Below are 22,678 nucleotides of genomic sequence, written 5' to 3'. Positions count from 1 at the left end.
ATATAAATCAAACTATCAAAAATTAAATACAAAGAAAAAATACTAAAAGCAGCAAGGGAAAAACAACAAATAGCATACAAGGGAATCCCCATAAGGTTAACAGCTGATGTTTCAGCAGAATCTCTGCAAGCCAGAAGGGAGTGGCAGGACATATTTAAAGTGATGAAAGGGAATAACCTTCAACCAAGATTACTCTACCCAGCAAGGATCTCATTCAAATTTGACAGAGAAAATAAAACCTTTACAGACAAGCAAAAGTTAAGAGAATTCAGCACCACCAAACCAGCTTTACAACAAATGCTAAAGGAACTTATCTAGGCAGGAAACACAAAACAAGGAAAAGACCTAAAATAACAAACCCAAAACAATTCAGGAAATGGTAATAGAAATATACATATCGATAATTACCTTAAATGTAAGTGGATTAGATGTTCCCACCAGAAGACATAGACTGGCTGAATGGATACAAAAACAAGACCCATATTTATGCTGTCCACAAGAGACCCACTTCAGACCTAGGGACACATAAACACTGAAAGTGATGTCATGGAAAAAGTTATTCCATTCAAATGGAAATCAAAGAAAGCTGGAGTAGCAATTCTCATGTCAGACAAAATAGACTTTAAAATAAAGAGTATTAGAAGAAACAAAGAAAGACACTACATAATGATCAAGGGATCAATCCAAGAAGAAGATGTAACAATTGTAAATATTTACACACCCAACATAGGTGAACTTCAATACCTAAGGAAAATACTAACAGCTATAAAAGGGGAAATCAACAGTAACACAATCATAGTAGGGGCTTCTAACACCCCACTTTCACCAATGGAAAGATCATCAAAAATGAAAATAAATAGGGAAACAGAAGCTTTAAAGGATACTTTATACAAGATGGAATAATTGACATTTATAGGACATTCCATCCAAAAACAACAGAGTACACTTTCTTCTCAAGGAATCATGGAATATTCTCCATGATAGATCATACCTTGGGTCATAAATCAACCTTTGGTAAATTTAAGTAAATTGAAATCGTATCAAGTATCTTTTCCAACCACAGTGCTATGAGACTAGATATCAATTACAGGAAAAAATCTATAAAAAATACAAACACATGGAGGGTAAACAATACACTACTTAATAACCAAGAGATCATTGAAGAAATTAAAGAGGAAATCAAAAAATACCAAGAAACAAATGACAATGAAAACACCACGACCCAAAACCTATGGAATGCAGCAAAAGCTGTTCTAAGATGGAAGTTTATAGCAATACAATCCTACCTCAAGAAACAAGAAGCATCTCAATTAAACAACATAAACTTACAACTAAAGCAATTATAGAAAGAACAAAAAAAAAGTTAGCAGAAAGAAAGAAATCATAAATATCACATCAGACATAAATAAAAAAGAAATGAAGGAAACGATAGCAAAGATCAATAAAACTGAAGGCTGTTTTTTTTTGAGAAGATAAACAAAATTGACAAACCATTAGCCAGACTCATCAAGAAAAAAAGGGAGAAGACTCAAATCAATAGAATTAGAAATGAAAAAGGAGAAGTAACAACTGACACTGCAGAAATACAAAGGATCATGAGGGATTACTACAAGCACCTATATGCCAATAAAATGGACACCTGGAAGAAATGGACAAATTCTTTTTTTTTTTTTTTTTTTTTTTTTTTTGCGGTACGCAGGCCTCTCACTGCTGTGGCCTCTCCCATTGCGGAGCACAGGCTCCAGATGCACAGGCTCAGCGGCCACGGCTCACGGGCCCTGCTGCTCCGTGGCATGTGGGATCTTCCCGGACTGGGGCACAAACCCGTGTCCCCTGCATCGGCAGGTGGACTCTCAACCACTGCGCCACCAGGGAAGCCCTGGACAAATTCTTAGAAAAGCGCAACTTTCCAGGACTGAACCAGGAAGAAATAGAAAATATAAACAGACAAATCACAAGCACTGTGATTAAAACTCTTCCAACAAACAAAAGCCCAGGACCAGATGGCTTCAAGGGAGGATTCTCTCAAATATTTAGAGAAGAGCTAACACCTATCCTTCTCAAAATCTTCTAAAATATAGCAGCAGGAGGAACACTCCCAAACTCATTCTCTGAGGTCACCATTACCATGATAACAAAAACAGACAAAGATGTCACAAAAAAAAGAAATCTACAGGTCAATATCACTGATGAACATAGATGCAAAAATACTGAACAAAATGCTAGGAAACAGAATCCAACAGCACATTAAAGGGATCATACAGCATGGTCAAGTGAGATTTATCCCAGGAATGAACGGATTCTTGAATACACGCAGATGAATCAATGTGATAAACAATATTAACAGATTGAAGGAGAAAAACCATATGATCATCTCAATAGATACAGAAAAATCTTTTGACAAAGTTCAATACACTTTTATGATAAAAAAACCTCCAGAAAGTAGGCATAGAGGGAACTTACCTCAACACAATAAAGGCCATATATGACAAAGTGACAGCTAACATCATTCTCAATGGTGGAAAACTGAAACCATTTCCTCTAAGATGAGGTACAAGACAAGGTTGTCCACTCTCACCACTATTATTCAACATAGTATTGGAAGTTTTAGCCACAGCAATCAGAGAAGAAAAAGAAATAAAAGGAATCCAAATCAGAAAAAAATGAAGTAAAGCTATCACTCTTTGCAGATGACATGATACTACACATAAACAATCCTAAAGATGCTACCAGAAAACTACTAGAGCTAATCAATGAATTTGGTAAAGTAGCAGGATACAAATTAATGCACAGATATCTCCGGCATTTCTACACACTAATGAGTGAAAAATCTGAAAGAGAAATTAAGGAAACAGTCCCATTTACCATTGCAACAAAAGGAATAAAATACCTAGGAATAAACCTACCTAAGGAGACAAAAGACCTGTATGCAGTAAACTATAAGACACTGATGAAAGAAATTAAAGATGATACAAATAGATGGAGAAATATACCATGTTATTGGATTGGAAGAGTCAATGTTGTGAAAATGACTATACTACCCATAGCAATCTACAGATTCAGTGCAATCCCTATCAAACTACCAATGGCATTTTTTACAGAACTAGAACAAAAAATTTCACAATTTGTATGCAAATGAAAAAGACCCCAAATAGCAAAAGCCAACTTGAGGAAAATGTGGAGCTGGAGCAATCAGGCTCCTGGGCTTCAGATTATACTACAAAGCTACAGTAACCAGGAGAGTATGGTACTGGCACAAAACCAGAAATATAGATCAATGGAACAGGACAGAAAGCACAGAGATAAACCCATGTATATATGGTCACCTTAATTTTAATAAAGAAAGCAAGAGTATACAATGGAGAAAAGACTATCTCTTCAGTAAGTGGCGCTGGGAAAACTGGACAGGTACATGTAAAAGAATGAATTAGAACACTCCCTAACACTATACACAAAAATAAACTCAAAATGGATTAAAGACCTAAATGTAAGGCTAGACACTATAAAACTCTTAGAGGAAAACATAGTCAGAACACTCTATGACATAAATCACAGCAAGATGCTTTTGGACCCACTTGCTAGAGAAATGGAAATAAAAACAAAAATAAACAAATGGTACCTTATGAAACTTAAAAGCTTTTACACAGCAAAGGAAACCATAAACAAGGTGAAAAAACAACCCTCATAATTGGAGAAAATATTTGCAACTGACAAAGGATTAATCTCCAAATTTACAAGCAGCTCATACAGCTCAATATCAAAAAAAAAAAACAACCCAAAACCAAAAACAGAAAATAAAACAACTACCCAGTCCAAAACTGGGCAGACGACCTAAATAGATATTTCTCCAAATAAGATATACATATTGTCAACAAACATGAAAGGATGCTCAACATCACTAATCATCAGAGAAATGCAAATCAAACTTCAATGAGGTATCACCTCACACCAGTCAGAATGCCATCAGCAAAAAATCTACAAACAATAAATGCTGGTCAGGGTGTGGAGAAAAGGGAACCCTCTTACACTGTTGGTAGGAATGGAAATTGATACAGCCACTATGGAGAACAGTATGGACGCTCCTTAAGAAACTAAATTTATAACTACGATATGACCCAGCAATCTCACTACTGGGCATATACCCTGAGGAAACCATAATTCCAAAAGAGTCTTGTAACACAATGTCCGTTGCAGCTCTATTTATATTAGCTTGGACATGGAAGCAACCTAAGTGTCCATCAACAGATGAATGGAATAAGAAGATGTGGCAATATATATAATGGAATATTACTCAGCCATAAAATAAAACGAAACTGAGTTATGTGTGGTGAGGTGGATGGACCTAGAGACTGTCATACAGAGTGAAGTAAGTTAGAAAGATTAAGATAAATACCATATGCTAACACATATATATGGAATCTAAAAAAAAGGAGAAGAAAATGGTTCTGAAGAACCTAGGGGCAGGACAGGAATAAAGATGCAGATGTAGAGAATGGACTTGAGGACATGGGGAGTGGGAAGGGATGAAGTGAGAGAGTGGCATTGACTTCTTTATACTACCAAATGTAAGCTAGATATCTATTGGGATGCAGCTGCAAAGCACAGGGAGTTCAGCTTGGTGCTCTGTAACCACCTAGAGGGGTGGGATAGGGAGGGTGGGAGGAAGACACAAGGTGGAGGAGATATGAGGATATATGTATGTATATATATATATATATATATATATATATATATATATATATATATATATATAGCTGATTCACTTTGTTATAAAGCAGAATGTAACCACCTTTGTAAAGCAATTATACTCCAATGACATTGTTAAAAAAATTAAAAGATCAAAAGCTGTTTTTTTGCAAAGATAAATAGAATTGATAAACCTTTATCCAAACTCATCAAGAAATAAAGGGAGAGGGTTCAAATCACATAGAAGAAATGGACATAGTCTTAGAAAGGTATGACCTTCCAAGACTGAACCAGGAAGAAATAGAAAATATGAACAGGCCAATCACAAGTACTGAAATTGAAACTGTGATTAAAGTCTTCCAACAAACAAAAGTCCAGTACCAGATGTCTTCACAGGCGAATTCTATCAAACATTTAGAGACAAGTTAACACTTATCCCTCTCAAGCGCCTCCAAAAAATTGCAGAGGAAGGAATAATTGCAAACTCATTCTATGAGGCCGCCATCACACTGATACCAAAACCAGACAAAGATGCCACAGAAAAAGAAAATTATAGGCCAATATCACTGATGAACATAGATGTAAAAAATCCTCAAGAAAATACTAGCAATCGAAATCCAACAGTACATTATGATGTACTCCATGATCAATTGGATTTATCCCAGGGATGCCAGGGTTTTTCAATATCCACAAATCAATCAGTGTGATACACCACATAAAAAATTGAGGAATAAAACCCATATGATTGTCTAAATAGATGCAGAAACCCTTTTGACAAATTCAACACCCAATTATGACGAAAACCCTCCAGAAAGTAGTCATAGAAGGAACTTACCTCAACATAATAATGGCCATATATGACAAACCTAACACTAACATCATGCTCACTGGTGAAAAGCTGAAAGCATTTCCTCTAAGATCAGGAACAAGACAAGAAGGTCAACTCTCACCACTTTTATTCAACATAGTTTTGGAAGTCCTTGCCATGGCATTAAAGCAGAAAAAGAATAAAATAAATGCAAACTGGAAAGGAAGAAGTAAAACTCTCACAGTTTGCAGACGACATGATACTGTACCTAGAAAATCCTAAAGATGCCACCAGAAAAATACTAGAGCTCATCAATGAATTTGGTAACGTTTCAGGATACAAAATTAATACACAGATATCTCTTGCACTTCTCTACAGTAACAACAACAAAAGGTCAGAAAGAGAAATTTAAAAAACAATCTCATTTACCATTGCATCAAAAAGAATAAAACACCTAGGAATATAACTACCTAAGGATACAAAGGACCTGTACTCCAAAATCTGTAAGATGCTGATGAAAGTAATTGAAGGTGACACAAACAAATGGAAAGATATACCATATTCTGGATTGAAAGAAGCAATATTGTCAAAAAGACTCTCCTACCCAAGGCAATCTACAGAGTCAATGCCATCCCTATCAAATTACCAGTGGCATTTTTCACAGAACTAGAACAAAGTATGTTAAAATTTGTTTGGAGGCACAAAAGACACCGAATAGCCAAAACAATCTTGAGGAAAAAAACAGAGCTAGAGGAATCAGGCTCCTTGACTTTAGACTATACTATGAAACTACAGTCATCAAAACAGTATGGTACTGGCACAAAACCAGAAATATAGATCAATGGGATAGGATAGAAAGCCCAGAAATAAATTATGATGTACTCCATGCACCTATGGTCAATTAATCTCTGACAAAAGAGACAAGACTATACAATGGAAGAAAGACAGTCTCTTCAATAAATGATGCTGGGAAAACTGGACATCCACATGTAAAAAAATGAACTTACAACATTCTTTAACACCATATACAAAAATAAACTCAAAATGGATTAAAGCCTAAATGTAAGACTAAGACTGGTTACTATAAAACTCTTAGAGGAAAACTTAGGCAGAACATACTTTGACATAAATCACAGCAATATCTTTTTTGATCTGTCTCCTAGACAGATCAAACATAAACAAATGGGACCTAATTAAACTCAAAACCTTTTGCACAGCAAAGGAAACCATGAACAAAACAAAAAGACAACCCACAGAATGGGAGAAAGTATTTGCAAACAATGCAACTGACAAGGGATCAGTCTCCAAAATTTACAAACAGCTCATGTAACTCAATATGAAAAAAACAAACAATCCAATCAAAAAATGGGCTGAAGACCTAAACAGACATTTCTCCACATAAGACATACAGATGACCAAGAGGCACATGAAAAGATGTTCAATATCACTAAGTATTAGAGAAATACAAATCAAAACTACAATGAGATATCACCTCACACTTGTCAGAATGGCCATCATCAAAAAGTCTACAAACAGTAAATACTGGAGAGGGTGTGGAGAAAAGGGAACCCTCCTACACTGTTGGTGGGAACGTAAATTGGTACAGCCACTGTGGAGAACAGTATGGAGGTTCCTTAAGGAACTAAAAATAGAGCTACCATATGATCCAATAATCCCACTCTTTGGCATATATCCAGAGAAAAACATTGTTCAAAAGGATACATGCACCCTAATGTTCATTGTAGCACTGTTTACAATAGCCAGGACATGGAAGCAACCTAATTGTCCATCAACAGATGAATACATAAAGAAGATGTAGTATATATGAAATGGAATATTACTCAATCATTACAAAGAATGAAATAATGTGATTTGCAGCAACATGGATGGACCTGGAGATTATCATAGTAAGTGAAGTCAGACAGGGAAAGACAAATACCATATGATATCGCTTATATGCAGAATCTTTTAAAAATGATACAAATGTACTTATTTACAAAACAGAAACAGATTCACAGAGAAGGAACTTATGGTTACCAGAGGTGAAGGGTGGGTGGGAGGGATAGATTGCCATGTACACACTACTCTTGTATTTAAAATGGATAACCAACAAGTACCTACTGTATAGCACAGGGAACTCTGCTTAATGCTCTGTAATAATGTAAGTGGGAAAAGAATTTTAAAAAAGAATAGACACATGCATATTTATAACTGAATCACTTTGCTGTGCACCTGAAACTAATAGAACATTGTTAATCAACTATGCTCCAATAGAGTAAAATAAAAATTTAAAAAAAACACAGAGATTGATATCTGGATGTGAATGATCCAGAGACTATTAAATGCTAACCTACCCACACCAGCTACCCCAGCTCCTTTTAAAGCTTCCATTATAGAAAGTGGGATTGCTTAAAAGCCTTCATTACAAACAGATTGGTAGATTAAAATACCAGCATCCCTACTGACATCAGGTAGTGTGTGGTTTTAACTTGTTTGCTTTTCCTTTTATTTGTTTGTTTTTAATATGGAATAAATATCTTTGCCCATTTTTTAAAAAATGGTTGCCTTCATTGTCTATGTCTCCAGTGGGAGTCCCAGTTCCCTCTTACCTCTTTGAGGGGCTCTCTAAGATCAGCAAGTGGGTCTGACCCCGTCTCCTTTCAAATTACTGCTTCTGCAGTGGGTCTCAGAAAGTGTGAAATTTTGCATGTACCCTTCAAGCCCAGAGTCTGTTTCCCAAAGCCCTCCAGCTCTCCCATATGCAAACTTGGTTAGCCTTCAAACCCCAGTGTTTGGGGACTCACCTTCCCAGTAAAGGACCTCTGGGATTGGGAGCCCTATGGGGGACTTGGGCCCCTCACTCCTTGGGAAGAACCTCTGCAATTGTGATTATCCTCCTATTTGTTGGTCACCTCACCAGGATTGTGGGTCTTAACTATACCATGTCTTTGCCCCCCATCCCACCTGTATCCCTGTGGTTCCTTCTTTATATATTTAGATGTGGAAAACCTTTTTGGCTCATCTTCACGTCATTCTCACTAATTTTGCTGTGTCCATGGGAGGAGTCGAGCTCAGGGGCTTCCTACTCTGTCATCTTGGCTGCTCCTCAAAACACTCAGGATATTATATTTGGTTTAGACCTTTACTGCATTTTACCCATAGTTCATTTCAGTCCTTAGTCATGTACCCTTTTATGGTAACCCTGGCTGGAGACTCTACATCTGAATCGTATTTGAACCACATTGGTCCACTTGAATAGGACAACTTAGACAACAGTCAGCCACATCCCCTCCTTCAATTCACTCTAAATTGTCACAGGCTCTTGGTCCCATCTGTCTTTGTACCCATTTCTTATGGTCTTGTTTACTGCAATCTTGCTGTCATTTGGTACTTTTTGAAATGAGTCCGCCAACAGTGTTATGAATCTACTTGGGCTTGGAGGCAAAAAATTCATGTTATTTAGAGTTGTACATAACATAGCAGTGAGAATGTGAGAGGCTCTGCCATTACCACAGTGATTTAGTAGATGACTCTGTGTCATCTCTATTGGCTTCTCAAAGACCTCTTTGGTTATAAGTTGTGAGATTTGCCTTAGTTAAGTAGATAAAGTTGCTAGTCAAATGATCTGGCTAAATAAGTTCCCTGAATTCTGATGATTAAAGAAATGTCCTGGAAGAAAACCCCAACTGATGAAATATTAGCAACCTCAGGTAGAAAGACTATGTGCTCCTTATAATGGAAGGGAGGGGAGTAAGGGAAAGGATGAAGTGACCTCTTGTTCAGAGGAAGAGCCAAAGGGTGATGCCCTGTAGAAAGACTGAGTTTTGTTTTGTACAGTTCCCAACATATTGGTCAATGCAGAATTTATTTGACAAATAATTATTGAGAATTTAAGGGCTTAATGTCAAGATCTAGGAAATTCTGAAGACCTGGGTCCAGTGAGATCACTCCTGCAGGATGATCCTGGATGTCTGTATGACAGAAAACACTGAGCAATAATTATTCTCACATATGTTCAGACTGGGAGAAACAAAGGTATAATATGCATGTACTTCTCCTGCTGCATGTATTTTTATTCAACAACCATTTATGGAGCCCCTGCCATGTGCCAAGAAATTTGTATATTCATTTATTAAATTAAGCTTTCATTGAGTATTTACTATATCCTAGGCACTGAGGAAGCCAAGGATACCAGCATGAATAAGTCACAGCAACAACCATCCTCAAAGAATCTGTGGAGGATAAAGAGAGAAGAGATAGCCATGCTCTCAGCTGTCACCCCTCCTGGTCATTTGAACCCAGGGAGATGCAATCCCTCAAAGGAAACTTGTACCATCACAGGAAGAAGTGAGTGGGGATAAGGGAGGGAGAGCAAGGACTGGAATTGCAGGGGAAAGTGTAGAAGAAGGATGTGGAAAGACAGATCTCATAGCCGAGGAAAGACATTCTGTTTGCCAAATGACTTAGGGCTGGTATAGGTGAAAGTTATGAGAATACTGCAGCTTGTCAGAAGATTGGAATTCTTTCTCACAATAAGATTGTTTCACTCTGTGTTTTTAAAAATGTGCAGGCTTATATTTTGCCAGACTTAAAGCACTATATGGAAAGTTCTTTTTATAAAGCAAAATCATGCAAGAGGAAGACAGCACCTCAAGTTTTCATCAGAGAGGCCACATAAAATTCAAATCAGAGCTCATGGCCTGCCATGGGACTGAAACAACCTGAAGTGGAGAACATAATCTACATCTCACACAGCCTCCAGACAGTCTCTCTGGTAGCCTGATGATTAATGCATAAACTAGAAAGACATTTCATTGACTGCCTTCTAGTCCCATGAGCACAATGTAGTCAATAAATATTTATTGAATGTAATTTCCTGGGGCTTGCAGCACTTACTCTGTGATAACTTACTAGCGAATAAGCAAGAATTGTTCGGGGTGGTTACAAATAAATATATAAATGTATGTTAACGGAATCCAAAATACAAATGGACAGTAAGAAAGGAAATATGTATCCTTCTGCAGACAAGTCATCCAAGTGGTACTAGATTTGGGGTAAATAAGAAAGAAGTGCATTACACAAGCCCCAGAAGTGAGAATTGCAAGAGAGAGAAAGAAGAAAGGAAAAAAGGGAGGAAGGAGATTTATAAATGGCTCTATTTCATACAAATGAAAATATATACGTTTTTTAAAGTCAATCTTTTTTAGTGTCTCTGGCTTTATGTGTACAATACTTTCATCTGTCACTGAAATAGCTCCTACACTCAGGAAATGGCAGAGTTAACTGAAATGGGCTTCCAAATTACAATTTTTGCAATAAAAATAAAATATGGCTTTCTGCTATCCATTTGGAGCTACAGCACCAATATGCTTATGTGATCCCCCTTAAGCCCCAGTCACATTAGATTCTGAGCCATGTATCACCAATTCGTCCATGAGGATGACTGTTAGGTTAAATTTGTTTAAGTCTGAACATTTATTCTGAGTTAAAAGTAAATTAAAAATTTGCATTTGAGATAATATCTAAAAGGGACAGTGTAATCACCACATTCTCCCTTGTGCATCCTCTCTAAGCTCCTGTGAAGTCTGAGAATGCACAGACACAGTGAAAGCAAGAGCCTGGGAGGTGCTGAAGCTGAGACAGGCATCTTAACGGCCGCATGTCCAGCTTTGTAGGGGAAAGATCTTGTCTCTTGGAAATTCTTCAGTAAGTAATTCTACAATTTTAATGCAAACACTCAAAAGAGACTCTAGTCATGACCAACCAGGTCCAGCCCTTCAGCAAATTGGAAAGAAGACAATAGTGGTTGCACAAATCCACAGCCATTGGCTCTGATTCTAGGATTGCCACAACCACCACGTGACTAAAAAGGAAACAAAGGTTCCATTGCTGTCAGGCAGCAGGAAAAAGGGAGAACAAAGAGGGGAGTCAAGACTTCTCAGTATTCTTTTCAGGATACCACCCTAAGTATGGAAGGTCATCAGGTCTGCAGTATGCTGGACCTCCCTTGGAAGTAGCCAGACAATGCTTGATTCACTGCAGGTTGAGAGTTGTCTTTGCCCTTTCTTTTTAATTTATTTATTTGTTTATTTATTTATGTATTTATCTATTTATTTATTTATCGTGGTACACGGGCCTCTCACTGTTGTGGCCTCTCCCGTTGCGGAGCACAGACTCCAGACGCACAGGCTCAGCGGCCATGGCTCACGGGCCAAGCCACTCCGTGGTATGTGGGATCTTCCCGGACCAGGGCACGAACCCGTGTCCCCTGCATCGGCAGGCAGACTCTGAACCACTGCGCCACCAGGGAAGCCCTGCTCTTTCCTTTTTATATATAAATGTATTTATTATTTATTTATTTTTGTCTGCGTTGGGTCTTCCTTGTTGCATGCGGGCATTCTCTAGTTGCGGCGGGCGGAGGCTACTCTTCATTGTGGTGCGTGGGCTTCTCATTACAGCGTCTTCTCTTGTGGAGCACGGGCTCTAGGCACGCAGGCTTCGGTAGTTGTGGCATGTGGGCTCAGTATTTGTGGTTCACGGGCTCTAGAGCGCAGGCTCAGTAGTTGTGATGCACAGGTTTAGTTGCCCCGTGGCATGTGGCATCTTCCCAAACCAAGGCTCGAACCCGTGTCCCCTGCATTGGCAGGCAGATTCTTAACCACTGTGCCACCAGGGAAATCCCTGTCTTTGCCCTTTCAATGCTCTGTAGATGGTAGTTGAGTAACAGACTTTATGGCCACCAAATCAACCAGGGAAATTTGCCCAGAGATTTATAGATTACTACTCACCTCCACCACAATATCTTTTGCAAGTCTCTTTCTAATTCCGCTCTCTCCTGACTTCAAGACTACCTACACTTAGTGTCTTTTTGTTAAAGCATAATTATATGTCCCAAATAGGTGATAACATTTTCAGGGTCATGCTGACACTTTTGTGTGTTTGATAAAGGATGGGTACAGTGGCTTGCTGATATGTCATGACTAAAATATTCAAATAAGAGTGGAGACATGGGTATGAAATGTACAGTGTGAGAAGTCAATAATTATGTAATATCTTTTTATGTTGACAGACCATAACCAGACTTTTTATGGTGATCATTTTGAACTACATAGAAATATCCAATCACTATGCTGTATACCAGGAACTAACATAGTGTTATACTTCAAAAACAAACAAACTCATAGAAAAAGAAGGTCAGATTTGTGGTTTTCAGAGGTGGGGGTTGGGGGAGTGAGAATTGGATAGAAGTAGCCAAAAGGTAAAAACTTTTCATTATAAGATAAAAAAGTACTGGGGGTGTAATGTACAACATGATAAATATAATTGACACTGCTGTATGTTATATATGAAAGTTGTTACGAGAATAAATCCTAAGAGCTCTCATCACAAGGAAAAAAATTACTATCAACCCTTAGAATGTATATATATAAACCACTTTGGTGTACAGTAGAAACTAACACTATATTATAAATCAACAATACTTGAATAAAATAAATTTAAAAAAGACTACCTAACCACTTTCCAAAAGAGGGAGAAGGAAAAGATCCTGGGGATTTCCTTCCGGGGAGCTAACATCAGTTCTGATTACATGTGTAAAAGCTGACCTGAAGCATCCTAATATACTTTCATGTACTGAACACTGTCAGTTACAGAGCAGAGAAGGAAAGCCTAGGTCTCTAGCAAGAAAATCTGGGAAAAGGTGTTCTAAAGTTTAGGATGATAAAAGGACAATCAGGGAAGCCTTCATGAAAACTGAGCCATCAAGCTTCTCAGACAGGGAAGATCTAACTAGTCATAGCATGGAGAAGGGAAGAAGTCTCTGAATGCTTCTTGCCCTTCAAGCCAGATGCTCAGCAGGCTCACCCCAAATCCAGCAAAGCACACCCCTTTAAGCCTCTTCAATAATTCACCTGCCATTCCGAATCTGCAGCCTCCCTAAGGCTCTGAGGTATTTATCAGATTACCACTTGAGGTCACACATCCTACTGTCATGTTTTGTGGCTGTTTATTTATATGCATTTTCTCCTTGGAGAAATTAGAAGCTCGGAGTTCACAAGGAAACACCGTGCTCTGCGTGCGGCAGGTGCACAGTGTGAATTTGTAGTGCACATACTGAATGAAATTGCTTTCCTTTTAACCCTGGCCCCAGTTCCAGCCTAGAGATCCTAGAGTCCAAAGACTGTAAAAAAGAATTATGTGGAATTATTTGGAGCCAGCTGACAGCTGTTCTATTTGTCTGCTCATTTCTGAAGTCTCCATTGACTATTCAGTCCCATGGAAGCCAGAAACACCAGCCTGTCAGAGAATCAAATGCATGATTCGGAGACTTTGTCAGATACTTAAACCCCAAAGGCAGTATAAGACATAATTCCTACTCTGAAAAAAAATGCATATTTTAAGGGATGGATCCATGAACTCTGCAATAAATAATTGTTTTCACTGTAGACAATATTTATTGGCAGGTGTTAAGAGTGCAAAATAGTAACAAAGGGATGAGAAAAGAGGTTGCTATGGTTCCCCTTCCCCAAGTGAGGACCCTCTAACCAGGCCAGTGAGGTGGGAGTACTTGACTGCAGCCACTTTGAGTCCAGCATCCTCTGGAGAACAAGATTCCAGGCAGGAGGGGTCCTCACAACATGGGGGAAGGGAGCAGTACCCTAGAAGGGATGTGAGCTGTGTTCCATCCCAAGCTGCTTTGTTCCTGTCCACCACACACCTCAAAAGCTCGGCGCAGGGATGTTAGGGGACTGGGTTAAACCTATCCCTTTAAAAGGTAGATGACTTTTTCAATGCAGGAGGCAGAATTGATGTGACTATAACTGATATGAAATGCTGATTGGAATATTTGTTAATCCTAAAATCTCTGTTGAATCTCAAAGTCTATACACAAATTCAGACGTGGACACTCATTCAGATGACACCACTCAGTGCTTGATCCCAAGTAAGAGATGAAGAAATGGCTCCAGACCTAAAGTCATCATTCACTTTGCTTCCCTCTTCCTGCAGAGAGGTTTCATCTACCCTGGGCTTTGGTATGTTCAAGTGTGTCTGTCTCAGGATGTGGAGAGTCTCTTTCTCTTCATGAAGCATACTTTATTAGCCATACACTTACTTCTAGATGTTCAAAGAATTGGTGAAGATTTCTCTAGGAGCTGTTGGTTTTTTGTTGGCTTTAGGCCACTGCTTTCTCATTCGTACACATTCACTTCCCTTCAAACTGTATGGACCTGTACAGGATTGCCAGCCTTTTAAACTGCCACACCTGGACTTTAAAAACTACTATTTCTATCACCATTATTCCTTAATCCAAAAAAGGTAAAGATAGGCTTTACATTGACTAAATTCACAAAGTTGGTCTTATTTTTCTTATTTCACTGTAAGCCACTGACATATACTTAGGTATCATGTCCCTAGTATAAGGACAAGGATGAAAATTTCTCTCCTGGAATGTTGCTAGATGGGTTCTAAAATATTAGAAATACATGGCTGAGTTTAGCATTTATGTCATAAAAGTCATAAAGCTTAAGGATAGAATATGAAAAAGAAAATAATTGTAAAAATCACCAGGACTCAAAGGGTTTCTGGAGAATTTTTCACTGGGCAGGAACAATGCATAATCATTAATGCAGATTTTGGTGACCAAATTGGAATTTTGTCCTTTCTTCTCTGTTCCAGGTACATGGCCATCATCCATCCCCTCCAGCCCCGGCTGTCGGCCACAGCCACCAAGGTGGTCATCTGTGTCATCTGGGTCCTGGCTCTCCTCCTGGCCTTCCCCCAGGGCTACTACTCAACCACGGAGACCATGCCCAACCGAGTGGTGTGCATGATCGAATGGCCGGAGCATCCCAACAAGATTTATGAGAAAGTGTGAGTAGAGATGAATTTCAGTGCCTTCTTTGCCCTTTCTTGTTCCTTCTTTCTTTTGTTCTTTTGTTGGTTAGGATTTAATTTGTATGTTAGGATTTTATTTGTAAACATTTCTCACAACAACTCTGTGTCAGGTTGATGTGTCCATAATTATCAGGAGACTATTATGTCCCAAATACTATTCTGGACTTTGAATGAAAAGTTTTAAAATATAAGACCTGGATCCTGTTATAGCATACCATTTGGGCACACTACCGTGTCCCTCTTACCAGTGACTTTGCCCTGCCAGTGTCTGCATTTTTTTGCCTGGGAACTTTTTCCTAACCTATAGAATGCCATTTTGCCCTCTTGCACAGCATGCCAGAGTGTAAGGGAATTATCCTTCCCTCCACACTCCCAGCAGCTCTCAAAAACAACTGATGGGGGAACTTCTCTGGTGGTGCAGTGGTTAAGAATCCATCTGCCAATGCAGGGGACAGGGGTTCGAGCCCTGGTCTGGGAAGGTTCCACATACCGTGGAGCAACTAATCCAGTGCACCACAACTACTGAGCTTGTGCTCTGAAGCCTGCGAGCCACAACTACTGAAGCCCACACGCCTAGAGCTTGTGCTCCGCAACAAGTGATGCCAGCGCAATGAGAAGCCCACGCACTGCAATGAAGAGTAGCCCCCGCTCACTGCAACTAGAGAAAGCCTGCACACAGCAACAAAGACCCAACTCAACCAAAACCAAAAACAAAAACAAAAAAACAACCCCCCCACACACACAAACTGATGGGAGTTGGCATATGAACACCCCAGCTCCCTCCCCCTTCAGGTGGGAGGTCTCTGAGGTGTGTGTTTTACTGTGTTCAGGGTTTCCTCTTGGGATTAAGCTCGAGTCACCCTGGTAGCAGCTGGCTCAATGACACAGGCTTTGTTAGTCCCACTCCCTACTGGTGTTTCTTTCTCCTTCCAAATAAGTCATTTGCATCTGAATCTATCTCAGGATGTGTCTTTGGGGAAAATTAAACCAAAACACCTACGGTCTAGGATTTTGCAGCTGGAAAAATACCTATACGTGTGAAATGCATGGGAAGGCAAGGCCAGGACATTGAGAACTTATGAGTTACAGGTTCCCCACAGGACAGGCCTGCTTCTCTTCCAGCCACCTGACCGATCACATTTAGGGTTTTTTAAAGCTATCTTGGCACATTTTCCAAGATTTCTTATCTTAGAGGCAACATTAAAATGGTTTATTCTTTGTTTTGTTCTATTCAAGTGAGCAGCAATTTGACGTTTATATTATCATCAGTTTTCTGGATTCAAAGCACATTGATAACATGGCTCCTTTTGAAAGTCCTCTATAATTTTCCAACCTTGGGCTTATTAAGTGAATTGTAAAAGAAAGACCACTTGTGTTAGAATCAGAAGATCTGGGTTTTAATTACAAGATTGCCAGTTTCTAGCTATGTGACCCTGGGCAAGAACACAGTCTCTCCTCGTTGTTAAATGGAATATGATAAAGCGCTGCCTCACATAAAAAACTGTTTTGAAGAGCAAACAAGATAATGTATTCTCACCTTGTAAGCTATTAAATGCCATACAAAAGATAAGATACTGTTATTGAACTAAATTCATTAGACAGTATAATATAATCATTATAGACCTTTGAACTTATTAAATGGTAAAATGAGACACTGTACCTGTTGGCCCTCTAGATTTGAGGGTCCCAAAGCCTGTTGCACACAGAGTTACACTACTGCATCTGTTCCATGGAGCATGGAAATGTGGCTTGCCAGAAAGCGATACGTAAAGCTCAGACTTTGCCTTCCAGACACAGACAGCGGGATTTAATTGATCAGGCAGTGGGAGGATTAATGCTTAGCCTAGGAGATGTTGAACATTTTTCTTTCAAGTGAAACTACAAGCCTGAGCAGAGTCACAGCGGGAGAAAGAACATAACCTTACAAGTTGTACAGGAGGACTCATGAACATGTTCAAGCCAGAAGCTTCCCCCAAAAGGGAGGAAAAAACCCCTCTGAATTAAAACTCATTATATAAACTGCTTCAGAAACTGCCGTCAACTTCATGGACCTTAGCTCAGTTCTTAGTTCTTGTGATCTTTTCAAAGTCTGATCACCTTTCTTCAACTTTTTGCTTCAAATAAGCACAGTTCTTTTATCTTCCAACAAATTCAAATTTTAACTTGGAAATAAAGGCTATTTTCTCATAGATCTCTGGGATATCATGCAAGAAACAGTAGTGTTTACTGTTTTACTTTTAAACATTTTGCCATTTTATGCTTACTAATGATTAGAAAGTCCCTTTGAGACTCAACGTTTTGGACTGTCCTTTCAAGTTACTTTTAAAGAATTTTGGGTAACTGCTACTGGATGCATGGTTACGTTTGCCATTATTGTTTATTTCATGATTTTAACCTAAAAAAAATGGGCCTGGATTAAGAGCTCCTCATTTTATCTATTCAAGATGTATAAAATGTTTATAGATGCAGTAGTAAGTTGAAAGAGTCCATATTTGCCATTCACATATTGTCTGTGATACAAGCATAAGTGTAAGCTTTTGCAAACCTATTTTATTTTTGTCAGTATCTGTCATAATGCATCATGATATATTTTTTAGGGAATTTAAGTTCCATCAGTTCTAAACTAAGTACTTTATTATATTCTCTTCTATTAGAACTAATGATTGTCATTTCCACAGTACACAGTAATTCCAAATTTGAAACCATAAGGAAACTTTATTTTGAGACAGGGTAAGAGCATAGGCTTGAGAGTTAAATGAGTGATCAACTCCCAGCTACATCTCTCTCTAGTTGAGTCATAATGGTCAAGTTATTCAAGCTTCTAAGCCTAATAGTACAGTCCATATAGAGGTGTTGAGAGAAATAAATAAGGTACTTGCTTAGCTCAGTGCCATGCACATTGGAAAGAATCTAGTGAATGTTACCTACTGTTGTTAGCACCATTCATTGATCTGGGTACATGGGCAGAAAACTGGCAGCAGAGAGTGAGATGGGCAAATGCTTAGGCCCAATTCATCTGATGAATAATTTATGCCAGATAATTACACTAAAAGGTTTTGTGAAAATCTTAGATTGCTGCATTTGCCTTCTGGCTACATGGTTAACCTCTAACCCTGATCATTTATCATTTAGATCCTTATTAATACATGGATTAAATTAAGCACTTTTAAAGAAAGGCAATCCAATAAAAGGACAGGCAAAAGATATCCTTATATGTTAAATGACCAATTAATATATAAGGAGGCACACAACTTCATTCATCAACAGTGAAATGAAAAGTAAAACCATAATGAGATCTTACTATCTACCTATTAGACTAGCAAATGTTCAGAAGTCTGACTAAACTAAGCATTTAGAACTTTTGGTGAAGAACCTTAGTAGACTGCTAAAAGTAAACATTGATAAAACCACATTGGAAAACATTTTGTAGTATCTAGAAAAGAAGAAACTATTCACACCCCATAACCCTGCAATTTCACTCAGGGGTAATTAATTACCCTAGAAAAACTCATGCTATGAACCCACAAACATCTAGATATTGTTTATATCATCTTCATTCTTAAAGCCCTAAACTGGAGATATTCCAAATGTCCATCTTCAGTTAGATGGATATTTTAAATGTGGAACAAGCATGCAATGGAATATTATGTAGTTGACAGAATGAACAAAATGTAGCTCCATGCAGCATAAATGGCTCTTGTAAATAAGGTTTTCTGTTTTTTTTTTTTTTTTTTTTTTTTTTTTGCGGTACGCGGGCCTCTCACTGTTGTGGCCCCTCCCATTGTGGAGCACAGGCTCCGGACGCGCAGGCTCAGCGGCCATGGCTCACGGGCCCAGCCGCTCCGCGGCATATGGGATCCTCCCAGACCGGGGCACGAACCCGTATCCCCTGCATCGGCAGGCGGACTCTCAACCACTGCGCCACCAGGGAGGCCCTAAATAAGGTTTTAAAACAAGCAAAATGAAAGGTGGTAATACTACACTGCAAGCAGAAGTAGTCACCATGAAAGTGAAGACTGTGATTATCTTTCAAGGGAGAGAAAGGGATGTGATCAAGAAGGGACACTAGGAGTTGCTTCTGAGCATATGGCATTATATTTCTCCAGCACAATGGTAGTAGCATGAGTGTTTGCTTTAAAATTACTCATAATACCAAGTAGTTTGACTTATGCACTTTTTCTGGAATTTATGTTTCATTTTTATTTAACTTAAAATTAAATGTTGTCCAAAGGTTTTTGTTTTTGCAAGCTCTCAAGATACTGCTGCCATTGGGATAACCCCAAATTTCCTCCATAAGAAATTATCTTCTGAAGTGTGGGCTCTGCCTGGGGTGACATTCATAAGTATTCGTCTCTGAATTAGCCGAAGTATGGATGGGCCCCATTTCATTCTCATGGTTACTTGCATTTTGCCTTGCTAACTCCTATGTGTCATCCCATTTGGAATTTTTCCAATTGGTCTAAGGGAGGTTAGGACAAATTATTGTCCCTGGAAGGATGTGACAAATGTTAACCAGAGAACAAGCCCATAGTCTCTCCACAGCACTCATCCCTTGCTGCTATTATTCATAAGCACGTACCTCTGGGCTACAAAATGCTACAGATAGACTTGGTTCATCTTCCTGGAAAATCATTTAAAACTTCATTTTGCATTTAAAAATATAAATAAATTATGGGGTATAATGAAAATTCTTATAATTTCTTTAATCACCCATATTACTATCATTTACAAAGGCTCTAACATTTTGATGAATTTCCATCCAGGGAAATATTGTTCTTAGTTTCTTTTGAAGTGTATTGTGTACCTACAAGTCAACACAAATATAGATTGTTTTCCTTTTTGTAACACAAAATGTAGCTTATTATGCACATTGTTCTGTACCCTGTTTTTTTTTTTAACTTAATACGTCTTAGAGATCTTTTCATATCAGTTCATGAAGAGCTTCTCTATTCTTTTTTTCAGCTACACAGTACTCCATGTTATAAATGTACAATATTATTTAACCAGTCACTTTTAATGGACTTGAGATTGTCTCCAGCCTTTTGCTATTGGAGTGCTGTCATGAAAAACCTTTACATTTATCATGTAAGGCTATGTGGAGCATAAAAATCCCAAAAATGGAATAGCTGAGTCAAATTTTTATATTTGCCCTCCATACTAATTTACATTCCCACCAGAAATGTGTGAAAGTCTGTTTCTCCACAGCCTCATCAACAGACTGTATTATCAAGATTTTAGATTTTTACCCACTAAAGTTAAAAATACATTTCTTTTATTAGGAATGGGGTTGAATTTTTTTCATAGTTTGAATCATTTTTATTTACATTTTATAATCAGCCATTTACCATATCATAAAGAATTTCTTATGTCAACATGTTTCTACAATTTGATGTGAACATATATGTGTGTATGCATATGTAAATAATAGTTTTTTAAACTAATCTCCTTCTTTGAAAATTGATTATTCTAGTGATTTCCCTTAGCTGACTACTAAGACAAAACAGCAAACTTCATAAGCAGGCTGCTTCTAGCTACATCCCTAGATCCCTGCAGGGACAGGTTCAATGTCTTCTGCCATCCACTGTTTATGTCTACAATCTGCAGTTATGGAATGTTATTCTAACATTCATGAAACTGGAGACTTGAGTTCATTATTAATATAGTATTATCATAGTTTGTGATTGAGTCCTGCCATAATTTTAGCAACTTGGCAGCTGTGACTGCTCTCGTGAAACTGTGACACTACCTAGGAAGTCCTATAATGGTAGAGTGATTGACTGGTGAGGAAGAAAAATTTCACGGGTAACCAAAAGTAACTCTTCCCGATGGAGAAAAAAAGCACTGTAAAAGACAAATTAAAGTATAAAGAAGAAATATTTGGCTTTGCAAAATGCAAATTCAGTAGCTTTCAAAATTATTTGGATCCAAGCCCACTCTTGAGGATGCTATCCAGGCTGTCAAGTTGCCGTGGCCCTGGAAGGTTATGTGGTAATACCCCTGAGGACAAGGAAGATGAATGAGCCAATATTTCTTTATCAGAGGGCTCACCAATACGGCCAGGTAAAAGTCTGTAATAAGGATGAAAAATGAGAAATACATCCCAAAGAATGAGATTTAGGCAGCCTGGGGAATTTCAGCTTCCCTGAATCATTTATTAATATTGGTCATATGTCATTTTCTGTTAATTAAACTTCTTTGTACATAACTTTGTGGTAAAGTTTTAGCATGAAGTAAGATGTGCTTATCTGAATTACAAATATTACCAATAGTCCTGGGAAAGGAAACTATGTCAGAAAACAGCATCACTCATGACTATAATTACCTGGAGATTTTGTGGAAGTGTACATGAATGTGGATATATTAACTCTAATATAATTCTTTTATTTTTTATAAATTTATTCATTTTATTTATTTATTTTTGGCTGCATTGGGTCTTCATTGTTGCTCTCGGGCTTTCTCTAGTTGTGGCAACTGGGGGCTACTCTTCGTTGCAGTGCATGGGCTTCTCATTGTGGTAGCTTCTCTTCTTGCAGAGCATGGGCTCTAGGTGCATGGGCTTCAGTAGTTGTGGCATGAAAGCTCAGTAGTTGTGGCACACGGGTTTAGTTGCTCTGTGGCATGTGGGATCTTCCAAGACTAGGTCTCCAAGCCGTGTCCCCTGCGTTGGCAGGCAGATTCTTTTTTTTTTTTTAACATCTTTATTGGAGTATAATTGCTTTACAATGTTGTGTTAGTTTCTGCTGTATAGCAAAGTGAATCAGCTATACATATACATATATCCCTTCCCTCTTGCGTCTCCCTCCCATCTTCTCTATCCCACTCCTATAGGTGGTCACAAAGCACTGAGCTAATATCCCTGTGCTTGCAGCTGCTTTCCACTAGCTATCTATTTTACATTTGATAGTGTATATATGTAACTGCCACTCTCTCACTTCGTCCCACCTTCCCCCTCCCTGTGTCCTCAAGTCCATTCTCTACGTCTGGCAGGTGGATTTTTAACCACTGCACCACCAGAGAGGTCCTGTAATATAATTCTTTATTAGTACCAATTGTAACAGAAGACTGTCTTTATTTATAGCATTTTGTCTTTTGTATGTCATGTCCCATCATCTTAGCTGAAATATTTACATTTATACATATCCTTTAGTTTCATTAATAACAATGAAAATTAAAAATCAACTAACTGGTGGAGAATAAGAAGGAAAAAAGAATATTAGAAAAAGTACCTGCAGTTTACTTCCCCAATTTTCCACATTCTTCATTATTTCACAAATAAAAAACAAGTGTGGA

At 38.3% G+C, this 22,678-nt stretch overlaps 1 protein-coding gene across 1 annotated transcript in view; it reads left to right on the top strand.

The window, feature by feature from the left end:
- Positions 1 to 22,678, top strand: part of TACR1 (tachykinin receptor 1) — a 93,143-nt gene that overhangs the window by 51,490 nt on the left and 18,975 nt on the right. Inside the window, exon 2 of the mRNA XM_060117406.1 lies at positions 15,170 to 15,364. Within this exon, the coding sequence (XP_059973389.1) occupies positions 15,170 to 15,364 (195 nt within the window). The remainder of the gene's footprint in view (positions 1 to 15,169; positions 15,365 to 22,678) is intronic.

The sequence above is a fragment of the Mesoplodon densirostris genome, chromosome 14, assembly GCF_025265405.1.
Source record: "Mesoplodon densirostris isolate mMesDen1 chromosome 14, mMesDen1 primary haplotype, whole genome shotgun sequence".
NCBI lineage: Eukaryota > Metazoa > Chordata > Mammalia > Artiodactyla > Ziphiidae > Mesoplodon > Mesoplodon densirostris.
The sequence above is the reverse complement of the archived record's forward strand: the minus strand, read 5'-3'. Positions and strand labels throughout refer to the sequence as shown.